This window comes from Anolis carolinensis, chromosome 4, assembly GCF_035594765.1.
Source record: "Anolis carolinensis isolate JA03-04 chromosome 4, rAnoCar3.1.pri, whole genome shotgun sequence".
NCBI lineage: Eukaryota > Metazoa > Chordata > Lepidosauria > Squamata > Dactyloidae > Anolis > Anolis carolinensis.
In genome coordinates this window covers 3,574,705-3,594,082 of record NC_085844.1, presented here as the reverse complement: position 1 = coordinate 3,594,082, position 19,378 = coordinate 3,574,705, and the positions used below count along the sequence as shown (strand labels likewise).

At 43.6% G+C, this 19,378-nt stretch overlaps 1 protein-coding gene across 3 annotated transcripts in view; it reads right to left on the bottom strand.

Moving 5' to 3' along the window:
* The window catches only part of cpsf1 (cleavage and polyadenylation specific factor 1), an 86,802-nt gene that overhangs the window by 27,132 nt on the left and 40,292 nt on the right, over positions 1–19,378 (bottom strand). For 2 of the 3 annotated variants that reach the window (XM_062979890.1, XM_062979888.1), the window contains exons 17-25: positions 19,181–19,276; positions 18,601–18,714; positions 14,771–14,912; positions 13,812–13,990; positions 11,850–11,986; positions 10,734–10,908; positions 6,912–7,118; positions 4,289–4,378; positions 3,997–4,140 (exon numbers count right to left, since the gene is read on the bottom strand). In XM_062979890.1, the coding sequence (XP_062835960.1) occupies positions 3,997–4,140; positions 4,289–4,378; positions 6,912–7,118; positions 10,734–10,908; positions 11,850–11,986; positions 13,812–13,990; positions 14,771–14,912; positions 18,601–18,714; positions 19,181–19,276 (1,284 nt within the window). The remainder of the gene's footprint in view (positions 1–3,996; positions 4,141–4,288; positions 4,379–6,911; positions 7,119–10,733; positions 10,909–11,849; positions 11,987–13,811; positions 13,991–14,770; positions 14,913–18,600; positions 18,715–19,180; positions 19,277–19,378) is intronic. The other variant, XM_062979889.1, reaches the window with a different exon arrangement.

The window sequence follows — 19,378 nt, the reverse complement described above, 5'->3', positions numbered from 1 at the left end:
TCAGCAAACGAGTGCAAAAAGTCAAGAACTGGACATCGCCTGGTAGTGATCAACTCCATGGATTTTGGCTCAAACATCTGATTAGTTTACATGGAAAAATGGCCCAACAATTCAATGAGATGCTGCAGAAAGGAAGTATCAGTGAATGGCTAACAACTGGAAGAACATACCTGATACAAAAGGATCCAGCAAAAGGAGCAGCACCAGGAAACTACAGGCCAATAACGTGTCTGCCCACTATGTTTAAACTACTGACTGGCATCATAGCTGACAGAATTCAAGACTATCTTGAAGAAAAAAACATCTTGCCAGATGAACAGAAAGGCAACAAACGGAAAAGCAGGGGCACAAAAGACCAGTTATTGATTGACAAAATGATTCTGGAGAACTGTAAGAGCCGAAAAGCTAACCTTCACATGACGTGGATTGACTACAAAAAGGCCTTTGACTCACTCCCACACAGCTGGATCATCAAGTGCCTGGACGCCATCGGGATTAGTAAAAACGTTGGCACCTTCATTGAAAACATGATGGAGCACTGGAAAACTGAACTGTTTGTTGGAAATGAAAGTTATGGACTTGTCAACATCAGGAGAGGAATTTTCCAGGGAGACTCATTGTCCCCTCTGCTTTTCATTATTGCCATGATCCCTCTGTCAACAATCTTACAAAAAACAAATCTCGGCTACCAAACATCTAAGAATTCTCACAAAATTTCACATTTGATGTACATGGATGACCTGAAGCTATATGGGAAAACGGAAACTGAAATCCAATCTCTGACCAACATTGTCCGAATTTTTAGCACTGATATCAACATGGAGTTTGGCTTGGACAAATGTTCGACAGTGGCATTGAAGAAGGGAAAAATAATTGAAAGTGAGGGCATCAATATGCCCAATGGCCAAACAATAAGGTGTCACCAGCCAGAGGCCTATAAATATCTGGGCATATTACAGCTGGACAACATCAAGCATGAACATGTGAAAACTCTGGTCAGTAAAGAATACACACAAAGGGTCAGAAAAATTCTCAAAAGCAAGCTCAATGGAGGCAACACCATCAAGGCCATAAATACCTGGGCCATACCTGTCATAAGATATACTGCTGGCATTATAAACTGGACACAGATGGAACTGGACAATTTGGACAGAAAAACAAGAAAACTCATGACCATTCATCATTCCCTGCACCCTCGCAGTGATGTTGACCGGCTGTATCTGCCTAGAAGATCAGGGGGCAGAGGACTCTTGCAAGTAAAACAAGCAGTCAAAGAAGAAGAACATGCCCTGGCAGAATATGTAAAACAAAGTGAAGAACCTGCTTTGATTGAAGTCAAAAATCAGAAACTCCTCAAAGCACAGCAGACAAAAAACCAGTACAAGAAAACCGCACTACAAACTAGAGCTGACAGCTGGCACAACAAAACACTGCATGGAAAGTTCCTTGACAAAATTGAAGGAAAAGCTGATAAAGAGAAGACCTGGCTCTGGCTCATGAATGGGACCCTGAAGAAGGAGACAGAAGGCCTGATCCTTGCAGCCCAGGAGCAAGCCATCAGAACAAATGCAATCAAGGCCAAGATCGAAAAATCAGCTGATGACCCAAAGTGCAGACTGTGCAAGGAAACCGATGAAACCATTGATCATATCCTCAGCTGCTGTAAGAAAATTGCACAGACAGACTACAAACAGAGGCACAACTATGTGGCCCAAATGATTCATTGGAACCTATGCCTCAAGTATCACCTCCCTGCAGTTAAGAACTGGTGGGATCACAAACCCGCAAAGGTTGTGGAAAATGAACACGCAAAGATACTGTGGGACTTCCGAATCCAGACTGACAAAGTTCTGGAACACAACACACCAGACATCACAGTTGTGGAAAAGAACAAGGTTTGGATCATTGATGTTGCCATCCCAAGTGACAGTCGCATTGAAGAAAAACAACAGGAAAAACTCAGCCGCTATCAGGACCTCAAGATTGAACTTCAAAGACTCTGGCAGAAACCAGTGCAGGTGGTCCCAGTGGTGATGGGCACACTGGGTGCCGTGCCAAAAGATCTCAGCCGGCATTTGGAAACAATAGACATTGACAAAATTACGATCTGCCAACTGCAAAAGGCCACCTTACTGGGATCTGCACGCATCATCCGAAAATACATCACACAGTCCTAGACACTTGGGAAGTGTTCGACTTGTGATTTTGTGTAACGAAATCCAGCATATCTATCTTGTTTGCTGTGTCATACAACGTCGTTGTGTCAATAATAATAATAAATACAGATAAATAATACATGTCATAATAAATAGAGTAAAATAATAAATGCAATAATAATAATATCAGAGCGAAACAATAAATGTATTAATAGTAATAATAATAATAATAATAATAATAATAATAATAATAATAATAATAGCTACTAGAGAAAAATAATAAATGTACCATATATTCTCGAGTATAAGCTGACCCAGATATAAGCTAACCAGGACCCTCACCCGAGTATAAGCCAAGGGGAGCTTTATCAGTCTTAAAAAAATGTTGGATTATGGTTGTATGTGTATGAAATGTAAATCAAGTGTTTTCTGCTGTTTTGCAAGAGTGTGTGTTTCAGTAATGAAACTGTTAACAGCAGGCTAGTTTTGACTGACAGCCTGTTGTGACTGCTATGACCTATCAGGCATGATATCCGGCCTTTGGAGGTCGGAACTTCCTTCGGACTGAGGAATGTGTTTTCTTATCTCTGTGTGTGTTGAGCTGTGCTTGCCGGAGCGAAGAGGCTATAGAAGAATGCCAGCTCAGAGCGATGGCTTTTGCTGTGCTTTGTAAATATGTATTATAGATATTGAAATAAATGTTTGGACTTTAGACTACGGATGTGTTTGAGTCTGACATTGAACAGAGGAATTGGTGTGGCAGACGATTGCAACCAATTCATCAGGGTGCTGGAGAAGATGATTGATGGTGTTTTGAAGAAACCCACACGGCACGCACCCTGACCTCCACGCCGACAAAAAAGGGCTGAAAAACTAGGCTTATACTCGAGTATATGTAGTTTTTCTGAGAACGAGACTTTTCTGTTGCTGGAATTCCTATAATTATTAATAACAATAATCTTGTAAAAGTACTATTTTCTGAAAGAGAGGCGGGAGGAGAGATAAGAGAAGAAGCTAAAAGCTTTCGTCGAGGCTAAAGAGTGACTCAAAGCTCAGAGAAAAGCACACCTACAAATGCCATGCAAACCCGCACTTTCCAACTTCCAGTCCCACTAAACAAAGAATCCAGAAAATAAAGGAAAACCAAAAAGATTCAATGCTATGGAGAGGCCAAGCCAAGCCAAAACTAAAGGCAGGGCTCATAGGGAAACCCCATGCAAGTGTGCAGCAACCTTGAAGTCCAAAACACCCGGAGGGCCCAAGTTTGCCCATGCGTAATGTAGACAATCCCAATACTGCAAGAGGATCCATCTCGATGCAAGAATTGTCAGGGTATTGTGAATTGTGTGAAATGTTAAAATCAATCTAGCCTGTTAGAAATGTCTTCTGTGTGAGTTTCGGCAAGGCATTTCAGTAGCTATGGAGTTAATAAGAACCTGCTTTGATTGATGTAACACAGGATCAATGGGGTCAAGTCTGATTGACCGGGACTTCCTTCATGATCTGTGGAATGCAGGGGAGTGTTCGCTGTGTTCGGTGTGAGCGTTCACTGAAGATGGACGATAAATGCTTTGCTCTGTAGCCGAGGAGACACAGACATGTGTCTGGGACTTATTGTAAATGACTGCAACTGTATACAGTGATGTAAATAAAGATAAAGAACAGTTGGATTTTAACTGACCCTTCGACTGCTGGAGTTTTGTTGACCAGTGCTGATTCTCCGTATGAGAAGGCAGCCTGGAGAAGGAGGGATCGGTGAGACAGGGATGATGATTTTTGGAACCCACTCTGCATGGCAACCAGAGTCTCACCCCATCATCGTCCCCCTGACAAGACTCACCCCAGAGTAACCATAGATGTCTTCGAAGTAGCGGAAGCGGGCCACCCGACCCCTCGGGACACTCGCCTCCTCTCCCCCCGCGCTCTCCGTCTTCTTCTTGGACGGACGGGGCTTCTTCTCCCGGAAGTTAATGTTGTGAGGAACCTGGTTTGGAAGGAAAAGGGAAGGTGAGCAACAGGAAGGAAGGAAGGAAGGAAGGAAGGAAGGAAGGAAGGAAGGAAGGAAGGAAGGAAGGAAGGAAGGGTGGGCACAGAGGGCTTTCTGCTAGGACTGAATTCACAACTCTTCTTACTTTCTTGAAGCGGACTTTGAGGTTGGTCTGTCCCAGCTGGGAGTCGTGGTTGAAGGCCTCGTAGATGAGCAGCTCCTGATCCACGTGGACCTGGAAAAAAACAAGCACGCACAATTGATAACACAATGTAACACCTATTTCTTGTTCCTCGGTTATCAATGTCATTTCCTAATTGGTTCTATCATAAAACAGGAGGAGAGTTTATTAAACTGCCAAAGCTTTGTTTCTGCCTAGCAATCTACCTAGCAACGCGCACTGGCGCCTCCCAAGAGGTGGGGCGGCAAGCAGAGAAGCGCCCGTGCACGTTGCTAGGTAGATAGCAAGCTACCTAGCAACATGCAGAGGCGCTTTGCTAAGTCGAGTGCTCGCCGCCCCGCCCCGCCCCTTTGAGAGGTGCCTGTGCACGTTGCTAGGTAGCTTGCTATCTACCTAGCAACGCACACGGGCACCTCCCAAGAGGCTGGGCAGAAGCGACCCTGCGCGTTGCTAGGTAGCTTGCTATCTACCTAGCAACGCACACGGGCGCCTCCCAAGAGGCTGGGCAGAAGCGACCCTGCGCGTTGCTAGGTAGCTTGCTATCTACCTAGCAACGCACACGGGCGCCTCCCAAGAGGCTGGGCAGAAGCGACCCTGCGCGTTGCTAGGTAGCTTGCTATCTACCTAGCAACGCACACGGGCACCTCCCAAGAGGCTGGGCAGAAGCGACCCTGCGCGTTGCTAGGTAGCTTGCTATCTACCTAGCAACGCACACGGGCACCTCCCAAGAGGCTGGGCAGAAGTGACCCTGCGCGTTGCTAGGTAGCTTGCTATCTACCTAGCAACGCACACGGGCACCTCCCAAGAGGCTGGGCAGAAGCGACCCTGCGCGTTGCTAGGTAGCTTGCTATCTACCTAGCAACGCACACGGGCGCTTCCTTCAACCGGCTTGCTGGATAATAGGGCCCCCCTATTATCCAACAGATCCTGTTATTTGACATTCGACCCGCCTGTTTATGTCGAATAACTTGAACTCTACTGTATTAAAAGTAAACAGTTAAAACCCTTAAAACTGATTAAAAATTGTGAATTTGTGAATTCATTTAGTGCTGATTGTGTTTAATTATATTTTAATGTTTGCATATTTGTGTATTTTAAATTGTATAGTAATTTTTTATGGCAAGCTGCCTTGAGTCCCCTTTGGGGAGATAAAGCGGGGTATAAATAAATATAACAACAGCAACAGCAGCAGCAGCAGCAACAACAACAACTCATTCATAGCAAAAACCACAGCACTTCCTGTTATGGTTGAGCCTTATGGCTCCGATACTGGGAGACGTGGTCGTAAGACTCCTCGAGAGTCAGACTCTCTCGAGGAGCGAGAAAGGAAACGGCTGCGGGACTTATTTGCAGAACCAACTGACGAAGACTCCTTTGAGGGTTTTACCGAGGGAATGGAGGAAGAGATGGTTAGCTCAGAGGAGGATGACATGGAGTGGACTCGTGGGAGGGAGGATTTGGGTGCCACCGGCAATAATAGTGTGGGAGGCGACTGGGGGGTTTCAGGATTAGACCCGTGGACGAGCTGGAGGGATGGAACGGGATCCACAGCTGGGGATGCTGTGGGGCGTAGTCAAAGGTGTTTTAGCTCTGATGAGGAGGATGATGATGAGGCACCTGGAATTAGGGTAACAGCTGACAGCGATGAGGAGTTGTAAACTGGCATAAAATGGGGCTTAGAATCCAGGGCTAATTGCGTTGGGCAAGGTAATCTGGACGAACGCTTGGGCTCTTGTTGGGAATTTCCTGAAGACGGGTGTGATTCGTTTGCTGATGACGTAAGTTACCAAGGACACTGGGCATAGACGGCGGGAGGAACTGTGTGGGCTTTTCCTGTGCAACTTGTGTTTAATCTTAATAGCTTGGACCTCCGTCGTCTTTTTGACGGACATTAATTGCCTACTCTGGATTGACGCTGGACTGACTGACTGACTACGACCTCGGACTACCCTTTCTGTGGCTATCGGTGGAACTGGTGAACTAAAGACATCTGTACCTGGCTTTCGACCTTGGACCGGATTGGGACCCCGCTGACCGCTGCTGCCCTGATTGATGTGTTTGGACCCGGAGTTCGCTTGCTGCACGGAGGAGTAACAACTTAGTTATTCAACCACAGCTGCTGAGTAGCAGAGAGGAATCTGCTGCCAGTTATTTACGTTTCATTGAATCTTTGTTTACCAGCTTTTATTTGTTTAAAGTGCCAGGCTGAAGTAAGCATTTTGGTTTAACCCGGATTAAACTCCTGTTTAATCCGGTTAATCTTTTGAACCGTTTTGTTTGTGTCTTTTCATATTGAAGGCGAGTGTTTGCCTAGCCCTTTGTTTTTTACGGGCGTTTTTGGTTCTGTATCCTTAATAAACTGTGTTGAATCTTATCTGGTGGCGTTCTGTCTTTGACACTTCCTGACTTAATCTTAAAATAAATAAAAATAAAAAGGTTTTTGCCTGGATAGCAGGGAGGATGGAGCCATTTTGGCTTCCCTCGGAAGAAGAAGAAGGGAGTTCCAGAGTCAAAATGTACAAATGAATATAAAGAGACACAAACAGGTGTATCCAGGGGGGTCAGAGGCCCTTCCTGGGGGGCTCACCAGCAGGTACGGGCGGCTCTGTCGGTTTCCCAGGGCGACCAGGAGCACCTCCTTGACCAGCGGCATCTCGGTCTGGCGGATGACCTCCTCCTTCTTGGCCTCGGCCTGGCTGGCCGGCTGGCCAAAGGAGCTGTCCACCAGCACCCGCTGACCCATCGGGAAGTTCTTCACCAGGAAGACCAGCCGCCACTCCGGCAGCTGGTAGATCTGGAGGGGGAAAGACAGGCACAAGGAAGAGATACATGGTAGTATTGCACTTCCTTCAGCTCTATAGGAGCTTCTCTGTTTCTTTAACATCTCACTTACATCTTCCCCTTTGAATTGAGGCAACTCCCTGATGTTTTTCATACTCACAATTAGAATCTAACACATAGCAGAGTATCCCGTGAGTATATACTGTTTTTGTAAAATACATTGATAAAACAATTATTTGTGTTATATGTACCGTACGAAATCCAGCATATCTATCTTGTTTGCTGTGTCATACAATAAAATAATAATAATACCTTGCTTTAACTATTGTATTTTTAATTTAATTTTAGCATTTATATTTTGCAGTTTTTAAACTTCATTGTTTTTAAGGTTGTGAGTCTCATTCGCCCATAGGGCAAAGCAGGGTACAACTAAATATTGAACAACAACAACTTGTGTGAAAGTGTATACCGTATATACTCGACTATAAGCTGACCCGAATATAAGCCGAGGCACCTAATTTTTCCACAAAAAAATTGGGAAAACATTGACTCCAGTATAAGCCGAGAGTAGTAAATTTCAGAAATAAAAGTAGATACCAATAAAATTACATCAGTTGAGGCATCAGTAGGTTAAATGTTTTTGAATATTTACATAAAGCTCAAATTTAAGATAAGACTGTCCAGCTCTGATCAAATCATTATTCTCATCTTCTTCCATGTCAATGTGCTTATGTATCCTTTTAATAATAATAGAGTAAAATAATACATGTCATAATAATAATAATAATAATAATAATAATAATAATAATAATACAGTAGAGTCTCACTTATCCAAGCCTCGCTTATCCAAGCCTCTGGATAATCCAAGCCATTTTTGTAGTCAATGTTTTCAATATATCGTGATATTTTGCTGCTAAATTCGTAAATACAGTAACTACAACATAACATTACTGTGTATTGAACTACTTTTTCTGTCAAATTTGTTGTATAACATGAAGTTTTGGAGCTTAATTTGTAAAATCATAACCTAATTTGATGTTTAATAGGCTTTTCCTTAATCCCTCCTTATTATCCAAGATATTCGCTTATCCAAGCTTCTGCTGGCCCGTTTAGCTTGGATAAGTGAGACTCTACTGTAATAATAATAATAAGATCAGAGTGAAATAATAAATGTAGTAATGATAATAATAAAAATAGAGTAAAATAAATGTAATAGTAGCAACAATAATAGAGAAAAATAATAAATGTAATAGTAGCAACAATAATAGAGAAAAATAAAAATTTAATAGTAGCAACAATAATAGAGAAAAATAATAAATGTAATAATACCAATAATAATAGAGAAAAATAATAAATGTACCATATATTCTCGAGTATAAGCTGACCCCAATATAAGCCAACCAGGACCCTCACCCAAGTATAAGCCGAGGGAGGCTTTTTCAGTTTTAAAAAAAGGGCTGAAAAACTAGGCTTATACTCGAGTATATACAGTATTTGTGTTATATGTAATTCTAAAATGCTTATAGCCACTCTTTGTTCCTTTGGCTTAGATTCCACTGTGTATAAAAACCTGTAGCTCTAAGGAGAACAAGTGTTAAGTTTGGAACTTTGTAAGTTCCTTGAAATGTGTTTTTAATATGTGATGTTTAATGGATATATTTTTAGCATATATTGATGTATATAGTAATTTCAGACCACCAGAAGGCCTGAAGTAAGGCTGAAACCTGTTGTGGTGCGGCTGATTCATATTCAACTCGGCACAAGAATACATGACGCCGATATTATTTCAAAGTGATTGTACAAAATCCATACAACATTGTTTGTGATTACTGTGAATTCGAACAGTATAACTAGTTTAATATTCAAATTATTTACTGAACTTGTTTATTTTCTTTTTTGTATTTGGGTAGTGTTGCACTCCAAGCCAGAGTTCACCTTGTTCTCAACACCAACCAGGAAACCAAAAGTAATAGTAAAACAGTTTACTGATAAAAACACATATAAAAAGGAAAAATCACCGTAAGAAATAGAAAAGGCAAAATCCAAGAGATAATGAGGAAAAACAGTCAAACAAATAGTAAGCCAGACCAAACTGGGAATAGGAAAACAATCCAAAGGTAATAATCTAAACAGTTCAAAGCTGTGTTGTTGAAGGCTTTTATGGCTGGGATCACAGGGTTGTTGTATGTTTTTCGGGCTGTATGGCAAAGTTCCAGAATCATCGAATCATAGGATGCCTGCCATAGATGTGGGCAAAGCGTCAGGAGAGAATACTTCTGGAACATGTCCATACAGCCCGGAAAACATACAACAACCCAGTTCAAAGCTGCTTCATAAAACAAGGTACAGAAATCTCTAAATCCAACATGAGAGTAAATCCAGAGAACAAGAACCAAAACATGAACATTAATCGACTATAAAAACTTCTTATATTATGCATCCAAACTCCCAAGATCATAAACTCAGACATGAACTGGAAACAAGGCTTGAGATCCTCACTGTTAAGCAACGTTGCCTGATCTGACTCTAATGAAAACACTCTTTTCATTTAAGGACCACAAGACATGCAATCATGGCATGAAATCACGCTGTTGGCATCTGCTTTGACACTTCAAGGTTTTCGCACGAATTTGGTTTGACCTCCGAAGCTTCGCTCCCTCCTCCCTAAAATTGAGCTTCAAACTCCTACTATTATAGCAGGTGTATTCTTAAGGGAAACTTCTCTCTCATGAGAAACTTCACTCTCTTGTGGTTCCTTATCTGGCGTTGCTAAGGAACGATTAGGGCAAAGGATCATCTCCTTGTCATCCAAGGCCAGCTGACTTGACCTTCTGGCCCCTGTTCACAGGCAGAATCCTGCTCTAAAATCCCCTCATATTCCTCACTGGAAAACCCATCAGTCCTCACAACCATCCCCTCATTGTCAGCATCTTCAGCCACTGACTGAGCTACAACAGGTGGTTATACTTAAGATACAGGATAGGTGATGCTTAGCTTGAAAATAGGCCCTGTGAAAAGGATTTGGTGAATCACAAGCTGAACATGAGCCAATAGTGTGATGCGGTAACTAAAAAGCCCAATGCAATTCTAGGCTGCATCAAGAGGAGTAGATTTTTTAGATGGAGGGAAGCCATAGTCCCGCTCTCTTCTGCTTTGGTCAGACCTCACCTGGAATAAATCTGGGCTCTGCAATTCAAGGTGGAACCTGTTCAGAGAAGGACAACCAAAATGGTTTAGAAGCCATGAATCTGTCTGATATGTTTAGCTTGGATAAAAAAGGCTGCGGGAGGACATGACAGCCATGTTTAAATGTTGGAAATGATGCCCCATTGAGGAGAAAGGGGAAAGCTTGTTTTCTGCTGCTCAACAGACTAATATTCAATGCAGCAGTGGATTTAAATGGTATGAAAAGACATTCAACCTCAACATTAGGAAGAACTTCCTGACAGTCAGAGCTGTTCCAGTGTGGAGATGCTGCCTGGGAGTCTGGTAGAGTTTCCAAGCAAAGGCTATATGGCCATCTGTCGAGAGGGCTTGGATTGTGTCCCCCTGCCTAGCAGAAAGGGACTGGACTGAATGGCCTTTGAGGAATCTTCCAAAATGCTGGGAAAAAAGGCGTGAGGCTCACCTCCATGGTCCCATTCTCCCGCACCAGCACGCACCAGTGGGTGGGCTCCGCCTTGTACTGGTGGGGGTCCTTGTCGGCCGAAGGAAGGCTGGACCGGCGGGGCTCCTCCTTGTTGGGGCTGAAGAGGGAGCCGGATTCTCCATAGAGCATTTCTTCCTCATCGTCCACCGTGTTGCTGCACGAGATGGAAGAAAGCAAGAGGAGTCGTTATGCCTGGAAGGTGATAGATGTTGCACCTCAGCGCTGGTTCACCTTGCTCTTTACACACATACCACCACAGCAGACTTGATTTAAATAGTATATTGATAAAAGATAGCAAAGTCTGAATAAAAAGCATACATAAAAAATAAAGGCAGTCAGTAGAAGGCAATAATCCAATGCAAAGGCAGACTATGGAATATAGTTCAAAGTCTCTAAATAACAAATCAGTCCTAAAAACAAGGCAGCATGAACTTCAAAACACCATCCAAGATACAAGATCCAGGCATGAATAAAAGCAAGAATACTTTTCCAAGAGCATAGACAGGACAGGAACTCTGCTTCCAAAACTAACATTGCTTCATCTGAAATCTTTCCGTTTCTCCCTTATTTAACCATGCTTACAGGCCAAGAAAGCATTTCTTTGTCCTTGAGTTCCCACACGTTTACCAGCTATCCTAAGAGAACATCTAGGACGATTAACTTTTAGCTTCCTATCTAAGGAAGACTCTTCTGACTCGCTGCCAGAGACACCTGGGACTCGTTAATGTTCTGAACTCTGTTGATGTTCTGAATCCTGTGAAAGGTCACCCTTAACACTAGCTTCTGCTTCACTGCTAGTCTGCGGCCTCTCTAACAATTCAGAGCCTTCAGCATTTCCCTCATCAACATTTCCATTGTCAGCCTGCATAAACCCAAATCCCCCTTCATCATCAGACTGAACCACAATAACAGATCAGGCATGGGTCTACTGGACCATCCTTCCCTCCAGGTGTTTTGGACTTCAACTCCCACCATTCCTAACAGCCTCAGGCCCCTTCCTTTGCCCCCTCAGCCGCTTAAGGCTGTTAGGAATGGTGGGAGTTGAAGTCCAAAACACCTGGAGGGCTGAAGTTGGCCCATGGCCTCCTTCCCCACCTGATATCCTGAATGGGAGCCTCCGATTCCGACTGGCTCCTCATGGAGAGTTCATCTCTCGATCCGGACGAATGGCTCTCGGTGGTGAACATCCCGCTGACGTCCCGGTAGACGCAGAGCGCGATCACCTTCGATTGCTGCAAGAAGGAGAGCAAGAGGCCTCAGGAACCAGAAACATGGGGCTCAGATGCATGCGACGCTGGGAGAAATAGTTAGGGCTAAAACTGCAATGAAAGCAGAGCTTTATCAATAGGGAACGCTGAACAATCAACTAGAAATGAACATTAAAGAAGATGACAACATATGACAACTGCAGCTAGAGTAATCCATCTGCAGTGACGGAAGGAACGAGTTATTATCCCAATGTAAGAAGAAAGGTTGATGAATATATGGGAACTAGCCAAGGTGCTCAAGGGAAAATATTTAATTATTGGGATTTGTTTATTACTCTTTCACAACAAAGAAGGGGGAAATGGTATATATTTGGTCATATGTTTAGTTATTGCATCTGCATTGGATTTAGTTCTGTAATATGTTGTAGTTGCTAGTTAGATAGATACACAGTTTTAACTATATATATAAACTAATATAAAATAGTAATATATATTATTTATATAGAACCTACTCTATGATTCTATAGACATAATAATATATATTACTAATTTACATACTTAGTATTAAACAATATTATAATATATATGTATCATACATTATATATACATACATCTTCTATATATAAAAATGTAATGTGCATAATTACGTAGGACCGAGTTAACAACAAAACCACTTGGCCAAATCATACCAAATTTGGCCACAAAACTACAGTAGAATTCCGGTTATCCGACGTACTGTATTATCCAGGTTGCCAGGCCAGGAGAAGCCTGGTGTGTGTTGCTAAGCAGCAAGCACACACTGGGCTTCTCTAAACTGGGTGCTTGGCGGAGGGAAGACCCTCTTCCCTTCGCCAAGTGCCCGGCTTGCCGGGAGGGATAATAGGGCCTCCCTATTATCCGACAGTTCCGGTTATCCAACATTCAGCCTGCCTGTTTATTATGTCGGATAACCGGAACTCTACTGTAATCGCTTCCCAAGGAGTGACCATCAAAAAAAGAGAAAAGAAAACACCATGTTCATATATAGAAAGCGGCCAGGCTTTTAAGCTGCAAGACTATTCAATGCAATTCAAGATGGTCAAACAAGGATTCCCCTACAAAGGAAGTAGCCAGGCTTCAAAGCATCTCTTTGATTGAGGGTGCTACTCCAGCTCACCAAACAAGGATTCCCCTAGCTATAACACAGCCAGGCACTGAAGCTGCAAGGCTATTCAGTGCGACAAAGGATTAACCTTGGTAGAAGCTGGCCAAGCTTTGAAGCAGCGATACTACTCTGTACTATTGAAGCTGACCAACCAAAGATTCCTCTAGGTAGCAAGCAGCCAGGCTTTGCAGCAGCGAGGATATTCTTAGCAATTCTAGCAGACCAAAAAACCATTCCCCTAGAACGCAAGTACGCAGCCTTCCAAGCAGCAAACCTGTTGCATTCCAGCTCACCAAACAAGGATTCCCATAAGAAGAAAACGGCCAGGCTTTAAGGCTGCAAGGCTATTCACTGCTATTCCACCTGGCTAACAAAAGATTCCCATATGCCACAGCAACGCGTGGCCGGGCACACACACACATATATAGTATGTATACTATAAAATCTCCCTTTTTGTATGTTTTGTATCTCTTTACTACACTTTCTTTATTTTGACACACACAAAAAATAGCAAGAAAAAAGAAAGCAAGATGCATCAATGCAGGTTGCTTTACCTGCGGCAGCGCCTAGCTCCATGTAATGCAATGTGAACACCAAGCCATGGCTACAATCAGTGCATGTTTAACAACAAACACGGTTCCTTCCTCTGAGACGTGGCCAGGCCTTAGCCAATGCATGGCACATGTGTCCGGAGCCGTTACTCACGTGGTGCCACTGGGGCTTCTGCAAGGTGAGGCGGTGCGTCCGTCCGCCGTAGGTGTCACTCTTCAGCACGAACATGGTGACCTGCCCCTCAGAGCTCATGATGACCACGTAAGGATCGGCCACGGCACACTGGACGATGGGGGAGCCCAAGTCCACAGGGATGAAGTGCAGCTGGTTCACTGGGAGGGGGGCAGAAGACAGGGTCAAGGGTTACCTCCACTGGACCATAACTGGCCGTGACATCAGTGTTAGAAGTTGAAGAAACAGCGACAAATGTATAGGAAACTAGCTGTGCCCGGCCACGCGTTGCTGTGGCGAAGTATGGTGATATGGGAAATAAAGTATTGAGGAATTGGTGGTAGTTAAGGTAAAGGGTAAAGGTGTGGAGTCCAGATAATCCAGTTAAAGCAGATAATATAAGATTATAAATGGGTTATATAGCTGTGTGGAAGGGCCTTGAGTCTACACTGCCATCTAATCTAGTGCAAATTAGATAATCTGTGGAAGAGGCCTGAGGCCTAAGTCTGCCTGTCCCCTGGGTGAGTGAGTTGCTAGGAGACCAAGTGGGCAGAGCTTAGCCTTGTAACTGGCAGCAATTGGATAAAAACAATTATTCCTCTCCCTCTAATTAGGACTCTATTTTTCTTTTCTTTTTGTTGTATCAACCTAGAGGCGTGGATGATGGGTTGTGTTGTCAATTATCGAGGTTGTGGGGTGTTTAGTTTTGTTGATTTGGCGGTCGCCAGAATTCCATCACTCTTTTATATATATATAGATGACAGTTATAACCCAGGAACAAAAATAGTGTTACATAGTATAATAAATCCATGTGAGAAAGGAGCTCTCCCAGCCCATCAAAAACCTTTGCTTCTGCGTCCAGGTCAGGGGCTTCTCCTTGAAAACCGATGCTGCTTGAACCCCCCACCCCCCCCCCCCCAAAAGAGAGGGGCTGCACCCACCTCCTTCCAGCAGCCGGATGCCCAGCGGAGAGACCTGCACAATGTAGCGGTTCTCTCCAATGTTTCCTGCGTAGACCGTGGGGCCCTGGGTTGCAAAGCCGCTCGTGTCCAGCTCCATGATCTCCTGGCCCGTTTGCAGGATCTGCGGGAGGCACGAAGTGCAAGAGTTAGGAAGGAAGGAAGGAAGGAAGGAAGGAAGGAAGGAAGGAAGGAAGGAAGGAGAGGAAAACAGGGCAATAGGAAAAGGATTTGGGCCATAAATAGCAAGAACGTAATGACAATCTGCCACACTATGCCTTTAATGTAACTTGAAATCGATACTGCCCATTTTAATCCCCAGCTATTGCTGCATTTTACTGAGTATTTTATATTGATTGGGGGTTTTGTATGCTTTGCATGTACGTTTGTTTTATGTTAATTGTTATTGTTTTATAAATATTTATTTTACTGCATTCTGTTTGTTTTTGTAGCACTATTATGTGCTTTCGTAAGCCACCCCAAGTTTCTTTTGGGAGATTGTTATCATTAATAACAATGCAATTAAGGCCAAGATCAAAAAATCAACTGATGATCTAAAATGCAGACTGTGCAAGAAGCCGATGAAACCATGGATCATATCCTCAGCTGCTGTAAGAAAATCGCACAAACTACAAACAGAGGCACAACTATGTGGCCCAAAGGATTCATTGGAACGTATGCCTCAAGTACCACCTCCCAGCAGCAAAGAACTGGTGGGATCACAAACCTGCAAAAGTCTTGGAAAATGAGCACGCAAAGATACTGTGGGACTTCCGAATCCAGACTGACAAAGTTCTGGAACACACCAGACATCACAGTTGTGGAAAAGAAAAAGGTTTGGATCATTGATGTCGCCATCCCAGGTGACAGTCGCATTGACGAAAAACAACAGGAAAAACTCAGCCAATATCAGGACCTCAAGATTGAACTTCAAAGACTCTGGCAGAAACCAGTGCAGGTGGTCCCAGTGGTGATGGGCACACTGGGTGCCGTGCCAAAAGATCTCAGCCGGCATTTGGAAACAATAGACATTGACAAAATCACGATCTGCCAACTGCAAAAGGCCACCCTACTGGGATCTGCACACATCATCCGAAAATACCTCACATAGTCCGAAACGCTTGGGAAGTGTTCGACTTGTGATTTTGTGATACGAAATCCAGCATGTCTATCTTGTTTGCTGTGTCATACAATGTCGTTGTGTCAATAATAATAATAATAAAGATTATACTCTTGATTTTTTCACAATTCCTTTGATGCAACACTACAACAAAGCCCTCTTGCTCCTTATTTTATTAGTTAATTCTAACAGGTTTTTCCATTTCTTCTGGCCGAACTGTTTGCAATTGCAATGCAGATTATGCATAATACTATAACATTTGCAGACGTAACGTACTCCGATTATTCCATTCCATTCTGTTGTCATCTACAAAGTTCATGCTTCAGAACCACCCAATTAAGTTACAAAAAAAGAAAAAAAATCTCAATTTTTAATAAGTTTTGGATTTTGTGTTGGGCCATATTAAATGGATGTGGGACTAAGCCAGACAAGGGCAAACTTCAGCCCCCCTCCAGGTGTTTTGGACTTCAACTCCCACAATTCCCAACAGCCTGTAGGAATTGAAATCCAAAAGACCTGGAGGGAAGGCTGAAGTTTGACCTTGTCTGTACTTTCAGTTTATTGGCTGTTAGGAATTGTGGGAATTGAAATCCAAAACACATGGAGGGCCCAAGTTTGCCCAGGCCTGGTCAATGTACTGGATCTTTAAGTTTAAAACCTTTTTCCCTCAGGGACTTAATGAATCACTTAATTTTAGCTGTTTCCTTTAAGTTACCAAGTACTCTTTAAAAACCTTTGAATGAACCTCCAGAATCACTCGCAGTTGAAATCACCACAAGCAGAGTCACTCAGTGAAAGCAATTAGGCACTATGTAAGTATAATACTGTTATATGGGTTACCTTTACTTCTGTTAATGCTGCTGGTAAAATACTTGTTACTCTATGTTTTGTTTTAGATAATAGTTCATTGTTGCTGAGTATACCAACTCCTGAAGAAGGGGGTTTTCTCCCCGAAACAGGGTACAAAAATACCTGGGAACCCCTGTAGACTTGGGACTTTATTTGGACTTTACTTACGAAGACTTTCTCCATCTTTATTTTCTTCATTCCAGTATACAGCAACATGACCAACCATCTGTTTACTTTGTTTGGAAGATATTTTCATTGACTTTGTATCCCTGAAGCCTATATACATTGGAACCAATATCAGACTTGGATAACTTTTGTGTTAGAGCTGTTGCTCCTTTTCATTCTGTCTGGTACTGCGAAATTGAGCTTTGTAAGGGGAACTTTAATAATACTATATGCTATTTGGATGTTGTGACTGCGCCTTCGGGGACTGTGGATGATGGTGGTGGGATCAGGAGAGGAAGGAAAAACCCTCGCGAGGAGGGCTCGGAGGATTTGTACAGAAAGAGAATTAGGGATCTCAATGGGGAGTCTTCTGAGGAAGATTCAGATGGGGAGTTTGTGAAAGAAATGGATGCTGAGGAACAGGTGGTGGCTGAAGAAGTGGGCACTGACTGGGCACGGGCACCGGAGATGCGGGGGGAGGAATCGGGGCCCATGGATACTGCTGACACTGGGGAAGCTTGGGTGTCTTCAGAAGCAGACCCCACTTGGGCTGCTTGGAGGAGTGAGGATGGATCCCCAGGTGTGCACGGTGTTGGGCGTGGGCAGGTTGATTGGGATTCTGATGAAGAATTAGGCACGCCCGACCCACGAGCTTTAGCTGTGTGGAGTTCTGATTCAGATTAAGGATTTGGGACACCTGCTCTTTGGGCACCCAGGGAAAATTGGGATAAATTGGGAATGTTTAGTCACTTTACTTTGCGTGTGGCAAGGTGTTGCTGGGCGCCACTGGGACTCCTGTACGTGTTAAAGAAGACTGGACTGGGACTTTGCTTCAGATCTGCTGTTGCCTCCGTTGCCTTGGCTCTTTGTGCCATTCCGTTTCGTGGACCTTGAATTGATGACTACAGCCCCTGGACCCTGGACTGGAATTCAACTCTTCTGCTGCCTTCGCTCTTTGATTTGTGTCTACCCACGGCTCTTGACTCCTGACTTGCCTCCCGACCTTGCTGCTGTCTCCTTTCCTGGCCCTGGACCGACCTGACGACGTCTCTTCACTTTATTCCTTGAGCTCCTGGCATTGTCTGCACTCTTGAAGTGGATTATTGCTGCCCCTGCTGTTTTGACTCCGGACCGGTTTGACGACATCTCCTTGCACTGTCCCTTTAAATCCCAAAGCCTGGTGCACCGGCTTCCAAGTTTGTTTACAAGCTACTCTCACTGGGGAGCTCCTTTGTTCAGTGTGAGTTTCTGTCTGAGGCTTTAAGTTTGAACTGCTATGTTTGGGACTTTGGGGAGTTTTTTGGGGATTTCCAAGTCTTTGCTTTGTTTTGGCTGCTTATTCCAAGCCAACTCAGAACGTTTTGAGCTGAATTGAAGCACCTTTAGTTTAATTTGGATTATTTGCTTGAATAATCCGGTTTATTTGTTAAAGCATATTTTTTATATATTTTTGTTTGGACTGCCTTAAAACACTGAAGGTTGTTTTAAGCCATCTTTTATGTTTGTGACTAGTTTTTGGGCTATTTCTTGAATAAACTCTGTTTTGTTCTCTAATTGGCGTCTGACTTTTGACATTGGACATATTTTCTTTGTGCATAGACCATCATGTGTTTGTGTAGATACAAGTATTCTGGGATTTTGCATAGTAGTATAGCTCTAAGCAAGCTTGGCAACTCACCATGGTGGAGTCCTCACGGCTCAGGATGAGGAACCCGTGCCTCTTCCCATCGTCCGGCGGCTCTGGCGGAGAAGGCTCCTTCTCTGCACTTTCCCCCTGAGCATCTTCCTCCTGCTGCATTGACAGAAAACACCATGAAACTGAGCTCCGTTTGCTTAGGAAATTAGATGAACAAGTCGATAGAGAATGAGGAAGGTCATTGCTAGACATGACCACAGCAGCAAGAATGACCTACGCCTAAAGATGGAAAGGCCCAATGATTCTGCCCCAAGATGATTGGCTTATGAAAACAAGTGAACTTGCGGAAAAGGATAAACATACTACATTGATCAAGAAGAAAACTCTAATTTTAAGAAAGACTGGGTACCATTTATTGTGTTCCTCCAACAAAGATGGGGCCAAATCTCCATCACTGTTTTTTGGAACTTAGAAGTGTGTTATTAGGTGGGGAAATAATGTACCGATGGTTCCTTTTCACTAAATGGGTGTTGAAAACGGAGAGAATATAACCACCGGAGAGAGAAGGTTTAGACATCAGATTAGATAACGTTGATTGTTTTTGATTCTAAGCCATACGCACCACTGGGGCTTCCGCCTTCTGCGGCGCAATCACCGTCCACATGTCATAGCAGCCTGGGAGTTCAAAAGTGGTCACTACCTGCGGCCGGATGCTTTTCTGTTGGGAAGAGAGGGAAATTGTGATTCTAGCACAGACAAGGGCAAACCTGGGCCCTCCAGGTGTTTTGGAGTAAAACTCCCACAATTCCTAACAGCCGGT